Raw genomic sequence first — 22,464 nt, forward strand, 5'->3', positions numbered from 1 at the left:
CTCCTTTACACTTGTAACACACACTCCTTTACACTTGTAACTCACACTCCTTTACACTCCTAACACACACTCCTTTACACTCGTAACACACACTCCTTTACACTTGTAACTCACACTCCTTTACACTCCTAACACACACTCCTTTACACTTGTAACTCACACTCCTTTACACTCCTAACACACACTCCTTTACACTTGTAACACACACTCCTAACACACACTCCTTTACACTTGTAACACACACTCCTAACACACACTCCTTTACACTTGTAACACACACTCCTTTACACTTGTAACTCACACTCCTTTACACTTGTAACACACACTCCTTTACACTTATAACACACACTCCTTTACACTTATAACACACACTCCTTTACACTTGTAACTCACACTCCTTTACACTCCTAACACACACTCCTTTACACTTGTAACACACACTCCTTTACACTTGTAACACACACTCCTTTACACTTGTAACTCACACTCCTTTACACTCCTAACACACACTCCTTTACACTTGTAACTCACACTCCTTTACACTCCTAACACACACTCCTTTACACTCGTAACACACACTCCTTTACACTTGTAACTCACACTCCTTTACACTCCTAACACACACTCCTTTACACTTGTAACTCACACTCCTTTACACTCCTTTACACTCCTAACACACACTCCTTTACACTTGTAACTCACACTCCTTTACACTCCTAACACACACTCCTTTACACTTGTAACACACACTCCTAACACACACTCTTTTACACTTGTAACACACACTCCTAACACACACTCCTTTACACTTGTAACACACACTCCTTTACACTTGTAACTCACACTCCTTTACACTTGTAACACACACTCCTTTACACTTATAACACACACTCCTTTACACTTGTAACTCACACTCCTTTACACTCCTAACACACACTCCTTTACACTTGTAACACACACTCCTTTACACTTGTAACACACACTCCTTTACACTTGTAACTCACACTCCTTTACACTCCTAACACACACTCCTTTACACTTGTAACTCACACTCCTTTACACTCCTAACACACACTCCTTTACACTCGTAACACACACTCCTTTACACTTGTAACTCACACTCCTTTACACTCCTAACACACACTCCTTTACACTTGTAACTCACACTCCTTTACACTCCTTTACACTCCTAACACACACTCCTTTACACTTGTAACTCACACTCCTTTACACTCCTAACACACACTCCTTTACACTTGTAACACACACTCCTAACACACACTCTTTTACACTTGTAACACACACTCCTAACACACACTCCTTTACACTTGTAACACACACTCCTTTACACTTGTAACTCACACTCCTTTACACTTGTAACACACACTCCTTTACACTTATAACACACACTCCTTTACACTTGTAACTCACACTCCTTTACACTCCTAACACACACTCCTTTACACTTGTAACACACACTCCTTTACACTTGTAACACACACTCCTTTACACTTGTAACTCACACTCCTTTACACTCCTAACACACACTCCTTTACACTCGTAACACACACTCCTTTACACTTGTAACTCACACTCCTTTACACTCCTAACACACAGTCCTAACACGCACTCCTTTACACTCGTAACACACACTCCTTTACACTCGTAACACACAATCCTTTACACTCCTAACACACACTCCTTTAGTGTCGTCTTTGAAAAGATATCTAACTAAAGCGATCTCTAAAGCGTTCAAGATTTACCACAGTTTAATTTGGAAATTTTATTCTGTGCTCAGAAAGTGAATAAATGGATTATAAATACAGCGTAAATATAATTTAGTACCATAAAATCCCCTAAAAATACAAAATATTAAATAAGAAACATTATCAAACTAAAATACAGTACACACATTTCATTAAAATAATAATTTGTACTTTTTTGACCAATACGCGAAGAGCACTAGAGGAACCATTCTGTCCTTTTACAGTCTTGATGTTGTTTCTCTACTAGAACAGGTTTTCCTGCTTGAATGTTGATTATTTCCCTCATATTCTCCATTGTTGCGGCTCCTCTCTTCCCAGTCTGTCAGTAACGCTCTGTTTACTTCCTGTCTCTATGAAGCCCCTCCTTCTGAAAAGCACACTGTGCTCTGATTGGCCGGCTGGAGCAGTGTGTTATGATTGGTTAAGCTCTTTGAGTGTGTTTGGGAAATGTCCCGCCCCTTTCCATAACCACCAGTTTTACACACTACTAGCTAACTCAACCAGGCCCCGCCCCTTTATTCTGCGTATGAATTATTATAATGAGGAATATTGTGACGTGTTCGTTCCCGGAAGAAACTCAAGACTACAATGAGTTCAGAAACACTGACACTCATATAGAGAATAACTGGAGATTTTTCATGATCAAACAGCAACATTACACACTAAAGAGAGATGAACATGGGAAAAAGCATCATTCGTCCTATTTGTGGCTTTAAATTTAACGTTTATACATACACTTAATAATTATGCAATGTTTGTTTGTTTTCATCTAGCCTCTGTAACTTGGTATCACTGGAACTCAGAGAGAACTTGCTGACATATTTACCAGAGTAAGTGCACACCTCACAATGCTGTGTGTGTGTGTGTGTTTTTGTGTGTGTGTGCGTGTGCATAAGTCAAAAGCAAATGAATGTTTACTCCATTTTGTTTCAATCAGGTCTCTGTCTCAACTTCAGAAACTTGAAGAACTGGATGTAGGAAGCAATGAACTATATAATTTGGTAAGTGTTGAGATATTTACAACATGCTTTAAAATGACTATAGAATAGATAATAATAATAATAATAATGTCTTTGGCTACACAAGGATTATGTCAGCTGTCACGCCATCTCTGGATTATTGGGCTGAATATGGTGGTCACATTTAATCCTAAAGTCAAAAGAAAAAATAAAGTTTATTTTGCATGAAGACGTATATGAAACTCACACACACACACACACACACACACACACACAGTCGTGTACAAAAGTTTGCATACGTCCTGAATCTGTAAAATCTTAAATATTCTAACAAAATAAAAGGGATCAAACAAAACAAAAAAATACAAGCATTTTGTACATTACTGTCCTCACTAAGATAATTTACATAAAATATAAATATAGTCCAAAAGACAAAATAAAATCAAAATTTATAAAAAATATGCAAAAGATGCTGTTAAACCAAAGAATTTGTGGGCCCTGGAGGATTTTAATTAGGATTAATCACACCTAACATTCAAGTTTTTAATTTATTTTTATATTGTAATAATTTCACATTTAACCCCAAAATTAGTGTAGAAACAAAATAAAGGCAATAGCCTATATTTTAAATATTTGTATAATGGCATCTTTATTATGAAGGAAGGCCAATATCACTGATCCTATTACAGCTACTGAGGTCTCTATGATTTTGTCCCCTCAATTTTAGCCATTAATTATAGCCATTCAGCATTACAGTATAATTGAAAGCTATAAATGTGAACATTTATTAGGCTTTAAAAAATATAATCTAGAAAACAAACTTCACATTAACCAGTTTATCCGAGCTGGAGTCTACAGTCATTCTTCAAAAGTCATGTTACACTTCATGAATTACTTGTGAAAAGTAATCTGATTTTAAACTGCGTTAACCCCAACACTGCCAGCTGACATTTTGAAAATATAAACACATTCATGACAATGACTTACTAACAGCTTAACAATTTATTCTGCTCGTGTTTCATGAATGAGGCCCTTTTAATTTCATGACACGAAAAATTACTGGAATTAAAAGTAAAAATAAAAAATTTAATAAAGGAATGATGTGAAATACTACCATAATGTATAAATATTTTATATTTTATGTATTTATTAATTAAATATTGATTTATTATTATATTTTATGTGATAAAATACTTATTACATTTTATGTTTATATCAAATTTTGTTTATATTATATTGATTTATTACTCACACACACACACATATATATATATATATATATATATATATATAAATAATTAATTTTATATATATATATATATATTTAATTGGAATAAAGGAATGATGTATAATACTACTATAATGTATAAATATTTTATATTTAATTTATTTTTTAATTAAATATTTATTTATTATATTTTATATTATAATATACTTGTATGATATTTTATATATATATATATATATATATATATATATATATATATATATATATATATATATATATATATATATATATATATATATGTATTTATTATATTTTCTTAATTGGAATAAAGGAATGATGTGAAACTACCATAATGTATGAGTATTTTATTTAATTATTTAATATTTATATATATATATATATATATATATTGATTGATTTATTCATTTTTTTACATTACAAGAATATGAATTTGGAGAAAATGTGCTTAAAGTCATACAAAATAATGATGCGCGTAGACAAATCAATTGTAATAAACACTGAAATATTGCATAAAAAAATAATTGACCATTTTGATTTCATGGTGACCGATAAAAATGCTCCTAAAATATTTTTTCTTCATGCTAAATTTAAGCAATGTGAAATATCTTTGTGGCAGGTCTCTTGAGATTCACACATTACCTGTAATGATTTGGTTTCTGTAGCGTGACCCCTGTGTTCTCAGGCTCCGGCACTGGAATGCATTTCACCAATGTTTGGCGCTGATCTGCATTCTGGTGTGTGCTGGGAACATCAGTGTGTGTGTGTCGGGAACATCAGTGTGTGTGTGTGCTGGTGTTGCTCATCTGAACTCAAACGTGTTGTCTTGCAGCCGGAGACGATAGGCTGTCTGGTCAGCCTGAAGGACCTGTGGCTGGACGGGAACCAGCTGTCTGAGATCCCAGCGGTACAGTGTTCCTCAAACCTTCATGTCATCTTCAAAAACTACTAGTTCGGGAACACTTTCTATGAACTGCATGCTTATAATGAATTATAGCCCCATTTACACTTATTTATAACTATTACTATTCCCTAAATCTATTTAAAGTGTTACCCAAAGTTTGTTTGCATTAATTTTCTAAACGTATGTCTGATGAAGCGATATCTGCTCTGCTCCTTCATACACACTTGATTTGAGTTCTTCTCGATTTATCAAGAACAAGATACTCGACTTCCTCAGGAACCTAGAGGCTTTTTTGTGTCGTTGTGGTTGCATGTGTGTTTACGTGTGTGTGTGTGCCTCAGGAGCTGGGTAGTATGAGAAGCCTTACGTGTCTGGATGTATCTGAGAATAAGTTGGAGCATCTGCCGGATGAGATGGGGAATCTGCTCTGCCTCACGGATCTGCTGGTGTCCCATAACCTCATCGACCTGCTGCCGGAGGGCCTCGGTCAGCTCACACACACACACACACACACACACGCACACGCACACGCACACGCACACACACATCTCATCTCACACACACACACACACACACACAAACAGGCGCGCACACACACACACACACACACACACACACACACACACACACACACACACACACACACCTCATCTCACACACACACATCTCACACACACATCTGCACTCGCTCCAGTTCACACACACATCTCAGCTCACACACACATCTCAGCTCACACACACACACATCTCACACACACATCTCATCTCACACACACACACACACACACACACACACACACACACACACACACACACACACACACACACACAAACAGGCGCGCACACACACACACACACACACACCTCATCTCATCTCACACACACACATCTCACACACACATCTGCACTCGCTCCAGTTCACACACACATCTCAGCTCACACACTCATCTCAGCTCACACACTCATCTCAGCTCACACACACATCTGCAGTCACTCCAGCTCACACACACATCTGCAGTCACTCCAGCTCACACACACACATCTGCACTCGCTCCAGTTCACACACACATCTCAGCTTACACACTCATATCAGCTCACACACACATCTCTACTCGCTCCAGTTCACACACACATCTCAGCTCACACACTCATATCAGCTCACACATCTGCACTCGCTCCAGTTCACACACACATCTGCACTCGCTCCATTCACACACACATCTGCACTCGCTCCAGTTCACACACACATCTGCACTCGCTCCAGTTCACACACACATCTGCACTCGCTCCAGTTCACACACACATCTGCACTCGCTCCAGTTCACACACACATCTGCACTCGCTCCAGTTCACACACACATCTGCACTCGCTCCAGTTCACACACACATCTGCACTCGCTCCAGTTCACACACACATCTACACTCGCTCCAGTTCACACACTCATCTACACTCGCTCCAGTTCACACACTCATCTGCACTCGCTCCAGTTCACACACACATCTGCACTCGCTCCAGTTCACACACACATCTACACTCGCTCCAGTTCACACACTCATCTGCACTCGCTCCAGTTCACACACACATCTGCACTCGCTCCAGTTCACACACACATCTACACTCGCTCCAGTTCACACACACATCTACACTCGCTCCAGTTCACACACACTCATCTACACTCGCTCCAGTTCACACACTCATCTACACTCGCTCCAGTTCACACACTCATCTGAACTCGCTCCAGTTCACACACACATCTGCACTCGCTCCAGTTCACACACACATCTACACTCGCTCCAGTTCACACACTCATCTGCACTCGCTCCAGTTCACACACACATCTGCACTCGCTCCAGTTCACACACACATCTGCACTCGCTCCAGTTCAGTTCACACACACATCTACACTCGCTCCAGTTCACACACACATCTGCACTCGCTCCAGTTCACACACACATCTGCACTCGCTCCAGTTCACACACACGTTCACACACACATCTACACTCGCTCCAGTTCACACACACTCATCTACACTCGCTCCAGTTCACACACTCATCTGCACTCGTTCCAGTTCACACACATATCTGCACTCGCTCCAGTTCACACACACATCTGCACTCGCTCCAGTTCACACACACATCTGCACTCGCTCCAGTTCACACACACATCTGCACTCGCTCCAGTTCACACACACGTTCACACACACATCTACACTCGCTCCAGTTCACACACACTCATCTACACTCGCTCCAGTTCACACACTCATCTGCACTCGCTCCAGTTCACACACACATCTGCACTCGCTCCAGTTCACACACACATCTACACTCGCTCCAGTTCACACACACATCTGCACTCGCTCCAGTTCACACACTCATCTACACTCGCTCCAGTTCACACACACATCTGCACTCGCTCCAGTTCACACACACATCTGCACTCGCTCCAGTTCACACACACATCTGCACTCGCTCCAGTTCACACACTCATCTACACTCGCTCCAGTTCACACACTCATCTGCACTCGCTCCAGTTCACACACACATCTGCACTCGCTCCAGTTCACACACACATCTGCACTCACTCCAGTTCACACACACATCTACACTCGCTCCAGTTCACACACACATCTGCACTCGCTCCAGTTAACACACACATCTGCACTCGCTCCAGTTCTCACACACATCTGCACTCGCTCCAGTTCACACATATGCACTCGCTCCAGTTCAGTTCACACACACATCTACACTCGCTCCAGTTCACACACTCATCTACACTCGCTCCAGTTCACACACACATCTGCACTCGCTCCAGTTCACACACACATCTACACTCGCTCCAGTTCACACACACATCTGCACTCGCTCCAGTTCACACACACATCTACACTCGCTCCAGTTCACACACTCATCTACACTCGCTCCAGTTCACACACTCATCTGCACTCGCTCCAGTTCACACACACATCTGCACTCGCTCCAGTTCACACACACACATCTGCACTCGCTCCAGTTCACACACACATCTGCACTCGCTCCAGTTCACACACACATCTACACTCGCTCCAGTTCACACACACATCTTCACTCGCTCCAGTTCACACACACATCTTCACTCGCTCCAGTTCACACACACATCTGCACTCGCTCCAGTTCACACACACATCTGAACTCGCTCCAGTTCACACACACATCTGCACTCGCTCCAGTTCACACACTCATCTGCACTCGCTCCAGTTCACACACACATCTGCACTCGCTCCAGTTCACACACACATCTACACTCGCTCCAGTTCACACACTCATCTACACTCGCTCCAGTTCACACACACATCTTCACTCGCTCCAGTTCACGCACACATCTGCACTCGCTCCAGTTCACGCACACATCTACACTCGCTCCAGTTCACACACTCATCTACACTCGCTCCAGTTCACACACTCATCTGCACTCGCTCCAGTTCACACACACATCTGCACTCGCTCCAGTTCACACACACACATCTGCACTCGCTCCAGTTCACACACACACATCTGCACTCGCTCCAGTTCACACACACATCTGCACTCGCTCCAGTTCACACACACATCTTCACTCGCTCCAGTTCACACACACATCTACACTCGCTCCAGTTCACACACACATCTACACTCGCTCCAGTTCACACACTCATCTACACTCGCTCCAGTTCACACACTCATCTACACTCGCTCCAGTTCACACACACATCTGCACTCGCTCCAGTTCACACACTCATCTGCACTCGCTCCAGTTCACACACACATCTGCACTCGCTCCAGTTCACACACACATCTTCACTCGCTCCAGTTCACACACACATCTGCACTCGCTCCAGCTTCCATACATTAGTTATGTGTGAGGATTGATTTTTTAAGCAGTATTCATACTGTGAAATATGTTTTCCCTTAGGAAAATTAAGACGGCTCTCGATTTTGAAAGCAGATCAGAACCGCTTGCTTCAGCTGCCGGAGAGCATCGGTAACTGTGAAAGCCTGACAGAACTGGTGCTGACGGAGAACCAGCTGGTGGTGAGTTACGCTCCTGACCCCCTCTCCTATTACTCCTCTAATATTGAAGTTTATTTTAATTCAATTTTATTTTAATTTAATTCAACTTAATTTAATTTGTTTATTTTAATTTTATTTTAATTTTAATTTATGTAGGGTCCTTATGGAAGCTTGTTTCCGCTACAGAATAAAAAATAAAAAAGGTAATTGCGACTTTTTATCTCAGAATTGCGTGATATAAAGTCGCTATTGCGAGATATAAAGTCGCTATTGCGAGATATAAAGTCGCTATTGCGAGATATAAAGTCGCTATTGCGAGATGTAAAGTCAGAATTGCGAGATGTAAAGTCAGAATTGCGAGATGTAAAGTCAGAATTGCGAGATATAAAGTCAGAATTGTGAGGAAAAGAGTCGTCTTCTGCAATCTGAGCAGTTAACGAGGGAAATCAGAGTAATAGGAAAGTCAGTCAGATTAATGTGTTAAGTTTTACTCTAATATTTTGCGTTTATTTAAATTAAATTTTTTTTTACATTTACTTTATATGTATGTTCCCTATGGAAGCTTGTTTCCGCCACAGAACAAAAAATTAAATGGGTAATTGCGACTTTTTATTTCACAATTCAGATTTTTTATCTCAGAGCTGAGTGATATAAATTGCATGTGATAAAGTCAAGTCTTTTTTTCCTTAGCATTCATTCTTATAACTCGCAATTGTGAGTTTATATCACACAATTCTGACCTTATAACTCGCAATTGTGAGATAAAAAGTCGCAATCATCGTTTAAAATGTTTTATTCTGTGGCGTAAACAAGCTTTGGTCATTTGTTTTTTCTGCTGAAAAAGAAGTAAATGGAACCGAGAAACTTTTTTTTAAAGAAAATGTTCATGGGTAAAAATGAGTTAACGCTCTAATATTTCCAGTGTTGGGTAAGTTACTCTTGGTTAAGTAATTATTACTAGCTACTAATTACATCTTCAGCAGAATAATTAGATTACTGTATTAATTACACTCTCTGAAAAGTACTGCATTACTAAGTGCTTTCTAAATCTCATATCATCAACCTCGACCAGTTGAACAACACAAGGATAGACATGAAAATGCTCTTTTTAATTATTTCAAATAATTATTCTTTAACTGACCAAAGTATTTAAAGGGAGAAGTGTACATTTATTAGATGGTAAACTTTGAAGTTAAATCCATTATTGTTTTATTGTTTATAGAGAATTATTCAATAGTCTATACAGTTTTTAATGCAGTTACATCAGAAGTGACTGTAATTAAATGACAGAAAATTAAGAGTAATCCCTTAATTTAATTTTCAAGGGAAAGGTGTAATTCAATTACAGCACTTAATTACTTAATAATGCATTACACGCACATACTTTATTCAGCCCTCCTCATCCTCTGTACTGCAACACGCTGCTCGTTTCACCTCAGGAAAACATCATAAAGAAATGGCTTAATATTAATAGCTTAAGAGCCCAGAATATGAACGCAATATTTAAAAGTTTCACGTTATTAGTTTTCCTCCTATAGAAATAAGTGATTAGCGTGGCTTAATGCATTAAGACCAAATTCAGTATAGCCTTGCTACACATTATTGATGTTGTAAACTACAGTAGTCAACATTTGAAGTGGATCAAAACCTGTCATCAAAGTTAAACATGAATTTTGAACATCACCCGTTCTCGTCTTGAACTTTTTTGATCCACTTCAAATGTTGACTACTGTAAATACAGGCAATATCACAGTCAAAATCAAGCGGTTTTTATAGTTTCCTCTGGGAGAAAAACCCTCAATGTGCCATTTTAGCTCGTCTGCACATAGCATGCTTTATTAATAAGTCGTGTACTCCATTTGGTCCTCAGATATTGATGTCAATATTAATGCATTAAGCCACGTTAAGCATTTTCAAATCATGTCCCGTTGACAATAAAATTAGTAAAATCATCAATATCAATATCATCAAAATAGCCCGTCTTATTTTCCAGATATAAGCCCAAATGCTGTTATATTGGTTATGAATACAATAAACTCTGAATTATCAATGACAAGCAGCAGCAATGAAAAGATTTATAAGGATTCTGGTGAACAAGCTTGGCACGCCTGTCCCATTGAAAATTAATGGAGTTAAAGTGAATATTTTAAATGGTGGGAAGAACTTTGATATGCAGAGTTAATTATTGTTGAATTGTAATCATACACTGTGAAAAAATGCAGTATTTTTGTCTTGTTTCTAGTCCAAGTATCTAAAAATTCTTGAATCAAGATGCATTTACTAAAGTAGTAAAATCCCATAAGATATTATGTCTTGTTTTCTGGGAAAAAAATAAAATAAATCTAAATTAAGTGACTTTTTACTTAAACCAAGCACAATTATCTGCCAATGGGGTAAGAAACATAATCTTGTTTCTGTTTGAATTAAGATTAAGATTTTTCTAACGTCATTGGCAGATAATTTTGCTTTTTTAAAGCAACAACTCGGTTAATTTTGATTTATTTACCCAGAAAACAAGACAGAATATCTTCTGGTATTTCACTAATCTAGTAAATGCATCTTGATTTAAGAATTTTTATATATTTGGACTGGAAACAAGACAAAAATACTTATTAAGAAAAGCATTTTCTGCAGTGTAGGCATTTTCCCCTGAAAGTAATTTCTGAATGTCTGTGTTTTTTTTGTCTCTCAGAATTTGCCAAGAAGTATTGGAAAACTAAAGAAACTGTCCAACTTCAACTGTGATAGGAATCGACTAACGTCTTTACCGAAAGAGGTATGCCATCCCAGTCAATGGGCCTTATTCATGAAAACCCAGTAGCAGCCTGAACGCGTTCATATTTTGGGCAAACGTGAACTGAACGTACTGTATTACTGCGTTACTGTTCATTCTGGTGTCTGTGAACGGCACTCTCTCTCAGTTTAACTTTAATAGGGTGCCAGATTTTTATAGAGACTTCCAGACGAAACCCGGCTAAAACACAGTAAACAGGCCTTAATATGTAGCGGAAAAAACACCCAATCTGGCAACACCAGCCACCAGTGTCACACACCGCCGCATGCGTCATCAAAACAAAACCCAGCATGGAGGCGACGGCAGCATCCTTTTTAGTTTGTACTGAAATGGAAAATTATTAAAATTGAAAAACATTTGCACCTTAAGGACTACTGTCTTGTTTTTCTTTTAATAATTTCTCATTAAAAAACCATTCAAGCAGCACATTTTCCTCATGTTTTTGAGAATATACTGCAGGGGTGAAAGCTGCAGCTGCTACTAGTGTGGACTGAATGGACAGCAACAAAGCGTTAAAGCAACAATGGGGAAATGCTGTCCCCTCAATGCCACAGTAAACCCTGGTTGCAGAGCCGATCCAGACCCATGTAAACCATTTGCCATTGCCACACAGTCACACCTGACACCCCAGTTCTCCCACTACAATCCTCCCTCGTTTAGTGAGTACTAATGAAAATGTAATTCCTGATATCAGAAATAGACATATTTTATATGAATATCAATAATTCACATTTTAAATAGTACAAATTTAATTATTGATATCAAAAATGCATCCTGTGAATTAATAAAAGCTAAAATGGCTTGCCATTGCATGTCACTGTGTTTTAAATGATAAAAGCAATAATTGAGATGGTTATTATTTACTGAGGGATCTGCATCCATATTGACCAGTATGTCCAGCCAATCAACATTTGAAATGCAATATAGTAAATGTCAATACATTTCTTTCCATCTTGCTTTATTGCAGAGTTGTAACTAAACTGACTTGGAGACTAGATAATCGTTGTTTTAAAAGTATGAGCGCCTAATGAGGAGTGCCATCACGCCCATATTGTACTGGTAACTGGTCCCCATAGATGTTTTACTGGAAAGTAAATATCATATGCACGTGAAAACTGCGTCTGCCTATCATATGCAGGCAAAAACTATTTTTGGCATATAAATGGCACGAGAAATTAAATTTGTGGTATAGACACGTGCTTTCAAATCACTCACATGGTGTTTTTCTCCCAGTCTCTCTTTTCGTGACCAGAAGGATAGTTCCGCTTAATTATCTCATCGATGTTGTAAACTTTGATTGACGCGCTTTGACACGAGGGGGAGGCGGAGCCTTGAGTTATTTGCGGGGCCCTACGCAACTTGCGTAGTGTGCGTATAGGGAGGATCGGCTCTGCCTGGTTGGATAAGGATTCAAAATTGGATATGAAGATAAAATCTGACGCATAGCTTCAGTGTTAAAACTGATAGAATAATTGCTGTCTGTGGTTCTATATGGGCTGTGGCAATAATTTTGAAAAATAATAGCTCGCAACAACATATGGGAAAAAATAACTATGAACTAGTTCATTTGTGGAACTGTGAACTTAGTTCAAAATTGTGAAGTATGAACTATGAACTGACCTAGATTTTTAGTGAAAATTTGTGAACTGAACTTTGAGATAGTTAATGTAGAAGTGAACTTTTCCCAACACTGCCCAGTAGGCTTAGGTGACATAACTACATTTCCCATCATTCTCTGAGACAGCACGAGAATGATAAACTACACACCTAATGTAAATCTTTTCCCTATCCTTTATTTCATTGTGCTAGTGTTAAAAGCTTCAAATTGCCCAACCTGTGCATTTTATTTTAATCTAAGTCACTTTAATGCTCATCACACCCTAATTACAGTCTCCCGACTTAAACAGGGACTTGATGGCAGCATAACAAACTATCTTGTAAAACGGTCACACTCTTCTGTTCCTCTGTTGGTGAAACTGTGTTCACTCAGTTTGCCTACAGTAAATTCTCACTAACTGCTCTGATATGCTTGGAACTAGTTTCTCTTGCTGTTGCTTGCTTACTCATACACTATATATTTAGACTTCACTTTGCAAGCAGGTTCACAATGTTCACCAAATGTTTAACAGTATCAAGAAAGAAGTTATGTTTTTATTGCATACCTTTTGTTAATTACTTTTAACGTTTATAACAAGATGTTTTTAAGTGAGTGGAATACGAGTTTGTCTTTTGTGTCGGCTCAAGGTCGTCCTGCAGGTATTTCTGAACTGAAATGCTGAAGTATTCCTACGTTGGGTTAAAATGTGCTTCTTTTTAATGGCTACCGTCACTGAAGGACTTTGTTGTTTATGACTAGAACAAGGCCTTGATGTTTTTTTTCCCAGAATCTTGACCTGAATTTGTTTTTTGTTTTTTTGTAATGTGACTTGAACAAGGCTATTTTTGTTAGTTATACATGAATGACCAGAAACCTTTAAGGTTAGATCATTATGGTGTTATGATACAACTGTGATAAGAAATGAGGTGCATGTCAGATACAATATCTAGTATCACATGCTTCTTTACATTTAGAAAATAGTATCCATCACCTGTTTGAAATTTATTTTGATTGTCTGTGATGTCACAGTGCTGTAATATTTTATTAGTTAATAGGTTTATTATTAGAGGCCATATTCTGCCCTTTTTCAAAGTCTTGATGTTTTGGGGCTCTACTAGAACAGGTTGATTATTTTCCCCATATTCTCCACTGTTGCGGCTCCTCTCTTCCCAGTCTGTCAGTAACGCTCTGTTTAGTTCCTGTCTCTATGAAGCCCCTCCTTCTGAAAAGCACACTGTGCTCTGATTGGTCGGCTGAAGCAGTGTGTTGTGATTTGTCAAGCGCTTCAAGCATGTTTGGGAAATTTCCCGCCCCTTACCATAACCGTGAGTTTGCATGTAATCTACAATTAGATTCATTGCAAAGTATTCTTACACACAAATAATTTATCTTAGTGACAAAAGCTTCCAGTGCAGAATCACAACCAGCCTTTTTCCTCCCGCAGTACAGTTGTCAATAAGTACCGACTTAGGTACCAAGTCCGTACCGAAATTTTTAAAATGTGACTCTTTGAGCGCTGTTGAGCAGAATCATAAACGTCTCTGATTGGCCATTGTGTTCACAAGCTCATCAAATATGTCTGTGATTGGGTACAATGATCAGTGCACAGAAGTGTTTGAGAGTGTTTTGGAAGCATGAGCGTTTGAAAGCACAAGCAGGCGTCTATCAGCGGACCGGTCCTGCTTTCAAACACTCCCGTTTGTATCTGTGTAAGCGGGAGTGGGAGTGAGTCCTCTAAGTTGAGTTTAGGGAGTGGGAGTGAGTCCTCTAAGTTGAGTTTAGGGAGTGGGAGTGAGTCCTCTAAGTTGAGTTTAGGGAGTGGGAGTGAGTCCTCTAAATTGAGTTTAGGGAGTGGGAGTGAGTCCTCTAAATTGAGTTTAGGGAGTGGGAGTGAGTCCTCTAAGTTGAGTTTAGGGAGTGGGAGTGAGTCCTCTAAGTTGAGTTTAGGGAGTGGGAGTGAGTCCTCTAAGTTGAGTTTAGGGAGTGGGAGTGAGTCCTCTAAATTGAGTTTAGGGAGTGGGAGTGAGTCCTCTAAGTTGAGTTTAGGGAGTGGGAGTGAGTCCTCTAAGTTGAGTTTAGGGAGTGAGTCCTCTAAATTGAGTTTAGGGAGTGAGTCCTCTAAATTGAGTTTAGTGAGTGGGAGTGAGTCCTCTAAGTTGAGTTTAGGGAGTGGAGTGGGAGTGAGTCCTCTAAGTTGAGTTTAGGGAGTGGGAGTGAGTCCTCTAAGTTGAGTTTAGGGAGTGGGAGTGAGTCCTCTAAGTTGAGTTTAGTGAGTGGGAGTGAGTCCTCTAAGTTGAGTTTAGGGAGTGGGAGTGAGTCCTCTAAGTTGAGTTTAGTGAGTGGGAGTGAGTCCTCTAAGTTGAGTTTAGTGAGTGGGAGTGAGTCCTCTAAGTTGAGTTTAGGGAGTGAGTCCTCTAAATTGAGTTTAGGGAGTGAGTCCTCTAAATTGAGTTTAGTGAGTGGGAGTGAGTCCTCTAAGTTGAGTTTAGGGAGTGGAGTGGGAATGAGTCCTCTAAGTTGAGATTAGTGAGTGGGAGTGAGTCCTCTAAGTTGAGTTTAGTGAGTGGGAGTGAGTCCTCTAAGTTGAGTTTAGTGAGTGGGAGTGAGTCCTCTAAGTTGAGTTTAGGGAGTGGGAGTGAGTCCTCTAAGTTGAGTTTAGTAAGTGGGAGTGAGTCCTCTAAGTTGAGTTTAGTGAGTGGGAGTGAGTCCTCTAAATTGATTTTAGTGAGTGGGAGTGAGTCCTCTAAGTTGAGTTTAGTGAGTGGGAGTGAGTCCTCTAAGTTGAGTTTAGGGAGTGGGAGTGAGTCCTCTAAGTTGAGTTTAGTGAGTGGGAGTGAGTCCTCTAAGTTGAGTTTAGGGAGTGGGAGTGAGTCCTCTAAGTTGAGTTTAGGGAGTGGGAGTGAGTCCTCTAAGTTGAGTTTAGTGAGTGGGAGTGAGTCCTCTAAGTTGAGTTTAGGGAGTGGGAGTGAGTCCTCTAAGTTGAGTTTAGTGAGTGGGAGTGAGTCCTCTAAATTGAGTTTAGGGAGTGGGAGTGAGTCCTCTAAGTTGAGTTTAGTGAGTGGGAGTGAGTCCTCTAAGTTGAGTTTAGGGAGTCGGAGTGAGTCCTCTAAGTTGAGTTTAGGGAGTGGGAGTGAGTCCTCTTTTTGTTATGTTCAGTCTGAAGCACAGTCGGTGGAGGTGTGGTGTTTTGCTGCTTCACAGAACCACTCTTTCAGTGTTGTCATGTCCACTTATTTGGCTAGAAGTGTTTTTGAGCTTGTTCTTTAAGCTTGGCCCATAAAGCGATTGAGTTTACGGAGTTATTAAAGTGAGCAAATCTCCACCTCACATTCATGAGTGCACCACGACGCATGCGCAACAACACAACTCAATTTAACCAGAAGAAAGAAAAAATACACACACACACACACACACACACACACCAGTGAATCTCAGCTCCTCGCTCACGGAACTGTTCACCCCTCCGCTCCGCCGCTCAAAGCCACATCAGGCCGCTCCGCTCATTATCGCTCAGCGCTCAACGCAGTTTGCTTCGCGCTGTGTGTGTGTGTGGTTGCGGAGAAAACCCTCTCTGCGCTCGCAGACCCGCTTGGGATGCTGAATACAATGCGAGCTTCTTTAGCCAGGCGGGGAAAAGACGTGGAGTCAGACTCGTGGTGTGGGTGTGAGCGGAGCGAAATTGTAGCGGGAAATAGGGGGACGCTCCGTCCTTTTAAAAATGCCGCTCTGCGCTCTGTCCAAGATCCACCCGCTCGCTCCCGCTCCACTCCGCTCACATGCTCTGATACACACACACACACACATATATATATATATATATATGTATGTGTATATGTATTTTTATATACATGTGTATATATACTGCCATTTAAAAGTTTGAGGGATTGGTAAGATTTTTTTATGTTTTTAAATTAAGTATCTTCTGCTCACCAAGGCTGCATTTATTTCATTAAAAATACCACCCAAAAAAAACAGAAGTATAGTGAAACATTAGTACAATTTAAAATAACTGTTTTCTATTTTAATATACTTTCAAATGTAATTTATTTGTGTGATCAAAGCTGAATTTTCAGCATCATTACTCCAGTCTTCAGTCATATGATCCTTCAGAAATCACTCTAATATGATGATCTGATGCTCAAGAAACATTTATGATTATTATCCGTGTTAAAAACGGTCATGTACAATTTTTTTTCACAGGATTCTTTGATTAATCAAATGAATGCAGCCTTGCTGAGCATAAGAGACTTCTTTTAAAAACATCTTACCGATCCAAAACTTTTGAATGGCAGTGTGTGTGTATATATATATATATATATATATATATATATATATATATATATATATATACACTCACCTAAAGGATTATTAGGAACACCTGTTCAATTTCTCATTAATGCAATTATCTAATCAACCAATCACATGGCAGTTGCTTCAATGCATTTAGGGGTGTGGTCCTGGTCAAGACAATCTCCTGAACTCCAAACTGAATGTCAGAATGGGAAAGAAAGGTGATTTAAGCAATTTTGAGCGTGGCATGGTTGTTGGTGCCAGACGGGCCGCTCTGAGTATTTCACAATCTGCTCAGTTACTGGGATTTTCACGCACAACCATTTCTAGGGTTTACAAAGAATGGTGTGAAAAGGGAAAAACATCCAGTATGCGGCAGTCCTGTGGGCGAAAATGCCTTGTTGATGCTAGAGGTCAGAGGAGAATGGGCCGACTGATTCAAGCTGATAGAAGAGCAACTTTGACTGAAATAACCACTCGTTACAACCGAGGTATGCAGCAAAGCATTTGTGAAGCCACAACACACACAACCTTGAGGCGGATGGGCTACAACAGCAGAAGACCCCACCGGGTACCACTCATCTCCACTACAAATAGGAAAAAGAGGCTACAATTTGCAAGAGCTCACCAAAATTGGACAGTTGAAGACTGGAAAAATGTTGCCTGGTCTGATGAGTCTCGATTTCTGTTGAGACATTCAGATGGTAGAGTCAGAATTTGGCGTAAACAGAATGAGAACATGGATCCATCATGCCTTGTTACCACTGTGCAGGCTGGTGGTGGTGGTGTAATGGTGTGAGGGATGTTTTCTTGGCACACTTTAGGCCCCTTAGTGCCAATTGGGCATCGTTTAAATGCCACGGCCTACCTGAGCATTGTTTCTGACCATGTCCATCCCTTTATGGCCACCATGTACCCATCCTCTGATGGCTACTTCCAGCAGGATAATGCACCATGTCACAAAGCTCGAATCATTTCAAATTTGTTTCTTGAACATGACAATGAGTTCACTGTACTAAAATGGCCCCCACAGTCACCAGATCTCAACCCAATAGAGCATCTTTGGGATGTGGTGGAACGGGAGCTTCGTGCCCTGAATGTGCATCCCACAAATCTCCATCAACTGCAAGATGCTATCCTATCAATATGGGCCAACATTTCTAAAGAATGCTTTCAGCACCTTGTTGAATCAATGCCACGTAGAATTAAGGCAGTTCTGAAGGTGAAAGGGGGTCAAACACAGTATTAGTATGGTGTTCCTAATAATCCTTTAGGTGAGTGTATATATATACATGCATACATACATGTAAAAATATTGGAGGAGACCTCTAAAACAAAATAAAAAGCTTTTAAAATAGCATAAGATGTCCTCTTTAAGACTCTCTCAACTCTGTTTTGCCTCTTGCTTGGAGCAATAGCACATGCGTGTGTTGACTCCAGTAAATCTCCCTCTGGTGTGCGAGTGTGTGTGTCACGAGTGCTTTGGTTTACATGTCGACTCATCCGATCGTGACCCTGCTGCTTTCATTGGTCTAATGACAGGTAATCCTTACACCTCCTAACCAGCAAATCCAGTTTCAGGGCCTAATCCAGTTCAGTGACACCACACCTCAGGTCAGTCAGTGTTATTAGCATACTGTCCTGGGGCAACATGCCATCACAGGTCACATGACTCCAGTCACATGACTTTGGCTGCTTGTACAAACTGTAGTACTGTGTGTTATTGTGGCATGTCTCGGCATGGACAAACACACGGCTCTTTGTGTTACTGTTCTGCCTCTTGTGTCTTCTTCAACGGCCCTCAAGTGTCGTATGTTCTTGAGAAACCCTCATTTCTTATTCTGAAAGGGTTTTTCATGGTGGAATCTGAACGAGATTTGAGGAATGTTATTGTCTTGTTTAAACAATGGCTTTGTATGAATGAGGCAGCTTGTTCTCTGAGAGCGTTTGCTCAGCTGTGACCTCTCTGACCTCACACAACGGTTCAGGCACAAAAGCCAGCAAAATGTGGTCATCTCATATTATTTCATCTTCAAGCTATATCAGATTATTAATCACTATGTTCTCATTTGGAAATTTATTTTTTCTTTCATTTCTTCAGAATTATTCCACAAATCAACAGAAGGTCAACTTATTACACAAGGTTTATTTGAGCTCAACTAGCTGGACATTTTTGCAGATATTATTGCTTAATCGAGAGAAGCAGGAATGATTGTGATCAGAATTGAAATATGATTAATCGTGCAGTTAAAATATAAAGTGATTTTGTTATCTGGGATCAGTTTAGTACCATTTCATTAGTAGTTATGCCTCTAAAATGCCAGCATGAAGTAAAATGTTAATTCCAGCTATTGTTAAAGTCCCCCTGTGGTGAAACTCAAGCTTTTAATGTTGTTTATGTGTCTATGTGGTGTTTTTAATATGCTTTAAGACACACCATGTGTAAGTTCATAAGTCGACAGCATTGCTGAGTATTTTCTGCTTAAAACTGCAGTGAACCAAAGACAGTCTCAAAAACACGGTTTGAAATCGCTGGTGTTTCTGACGTCACAAACGACCTTGTAACCAATCAGATCAACGTGTGATCGTCAACCAGTCTCTGAGCTGAGGGAGTGAGTGGAGGCGGGGCTCATTTGCATATTCATAGAACCGCGAATACTAAATGAGGCAAGGGTGTCGAGTTACATTCACGATATTTTAAGGCATGAATATATATAATTTTTTAAATATGTAATTTTGGTGATCAAAGATCAGTTTTAAGGGTTGAAATGAGTGACTACAGGGGGACTTTAATAATAAATTAGTATTATTGACCATTGTGCTCTTATGTTAGCATAAAGGCCCGTTCACACCAAGGATGATAACGATAACGTTTTAAAAGATCATTCTGATTTTAAAAGAATAGCCGATTCTACCCCACAGCTTTAACAATAACGACAGAGGAACAATATCACTGGAATCACTTTCATAAGGATTTTTTCCAGCTGATGAAAAATAAAAACATTAACAGCCAATCAGAATCCATCCTACTTCAAAGAGCTCGAGCGTTTAAAGCTGCGGACAACAAAACTGAAGTTCATGCTTATAATAAACAGAACGATAGTGTGCATTGGTGTGGAATATAGTTATCGTTCTTGAACGGGCCTTAATCTTCAGTGTGTCAGTACCTTCAAACATCAAGGCTCAAATCTTATTTTCTGGAAAGTTTCACGGGCCGACGAAGAAAAACTTTGCCAATCGACAAAGAAAAAGAAACGCTTCATCGGCAGGCGAATGTTTGAATCTCTCCATAGGAATCCATTGTTTTCATTCAAAATCTTTCATTGTCTTTTATCTGCACATTAACTCTCGTTGAGATCGCTGCTAATTGCTTCTGATTTTAGCCCTGTTGGCTTCGGGTCCGTTTACACGACACAGTTTTCACCAAAAAAGGTAAAACCTTTAATGCATTTTGGCCGTTCATTTACATGAAAACGGGTTTCAAAGTGCAAGTTTTTGAAACCGGTCTCCATGTAAACAACAAAAAACAGGAATCTCTGAAGACGATGACGTCATGCACATGCGTATCACGTGTTCAGTCTACAGTGTTTCATCGCCATCTACTGGCCTGGCAGCAGAATACAGCGCTTTTAGTCGTTTTCGCGGATCCGTGTGAACGGGGATCGTTTTGACGATGGTGTCGTCTGTGCGCAGAAAACTCATAGGAAAAACGTCTCCGTTGTAAGCACATCGTTGTCGTGAAAATGTACCCTTAGGCTTCGTCTACATTAATCCGGAGACATTTGAGAACGCCGTTTTCGTTTAAAAACGCTCTCCGTCCACACTAGCGTTTTCAGGCGTTTCAGTGTGGATGAGAAACGTTTAAAAACACCTGAAAACGCTAAAAGCTCACTGAGATGATACAGACTGAAAAATAAATACTAAAGATATTGTGCAATTCTTCTGGCAGGATCATTTTATTTAGCAAAATAATTCACTGAAGCGTCCACACACACTCACCATTATATGTTTGATCTAAAACGGTTCTCATGTGAGTGAATTTTCTGTCATCTTTGCTGGACTGTGATATGAAGAGTGTGTGAAGTAACATATTTTAGCAACAGTGTGAAAGTGAACAGCACATAATATAACCGGTATAAACATGAATATCTATGGGTTCAATATGCGTCACATGACTAAACTTACGTCATCTTTTTTAAATTCCTCCGGTTTCACAGTCCATATACAACGCGAAAACGCTGTTTTCAAGTTTATCCACTTTGGAAAGCGTTTTCAAAAAGCTTCTATTCATTTTTCATTAATAAAAACTAGGGATGCACGATATAGGATTTTGGCCGATATTCGATATGCCGATATTTTCAAACTAATTTTGCCCGATACCGATATATTTGTATTTTTTTTTTAAGTGCAAAAAAAGCTTATTAAAGCTTCTATTAAAGTTCTCAGTCAAGAGCAGTGAGTGATTTCCTCTGTGTTTTGTTGTTTTATTAACATTAACGAGATAGTTCTCCCCAAAATTTAAATTGTCATCATTTACTCTCTCAAGTTTCTTTCTTCTGTTGAAAATAAAAAGTTATTTGGAAGAATGTGGCTAACCAAACAGTTGCTGTACTTCAGTGACTTCCATCGTATATATTTAAGCACAAGAAAGAAATGAATACAGGTTTGGAACAACATTAGAGTGAGTAAATAATGACAGAATTTGTATTTCTGGGTGCAGTATCTCTTTAGGACAAGCGGCAGCATATTATTACTGTCTCTTTAAGAACTGCACGCGACACGTCTAATATACACGCATTTGACAAGCAGATTTTCTCTGTTTGCTTTCACTTTAGACATAACCAACTTTGTTTATGTAAACCTTGTGTGTATTTGACAGTAT

At 39.6% G+C, this 22,464-nt stretch overlaps 1 protein-coding gene across 2 annotated transcripts in view; it reads left to right on the top strand.

Annotated features, from left to right (window-relative positions):
- lrrc1 (leucine rich repeat containing 1) overlaps positions 1-22,464 on the top strand; it is a 64,012-nt gene that overhangs the window by 34,013 nt on the left and 7,535 nt on the right. For both annotated transcript variants that reach the window (XM_056260155.1, XM_056260156.1), the window contains exons 5-10: positions 2,540-2,596; positions 2,704-2,767; positions 4,804-4,878; positions 5,217-5,361; positions 8,804-8,922; positions 11,594-11,677. In XM_056260155.1, the coding sequence (XP_056116130.1) occupies positions 2,540-2,596; positions 2,704-2,767; positions 4,804-4,878; positions 5,217-5,361; positions 8,804-8,922; positions 11,594-11,677 (544 nt within the window). The remainder of the gene's footprint in view (positions 1-2,539; positions 2,597-2,703; positions 2,768-4,803; positions 4,879-5,216; positions 5,362-8,803; positions 8,923-11,593; positions 11,678-22,464) is intronic.

Source organism: Rhinichthys klamathensis, unplaced genomic scaffold (genome assembly GCF_029890125.1).
Source record: "Rhinichthys klamathensis goyatoka isolate OS25496 unplaced genomic scaffold, OSU_Roscu_1.1 h1tg000174l_1, whole genome shotgun sequence".
Classification (NCBI taxonomy): domain Eukaryota; kingdom Metazoa; phylum Chordata; class Actinopteri; order Cypriniformes; family Leuciscidae; genus Rhinichthys; species Rhinichthys klamathensis.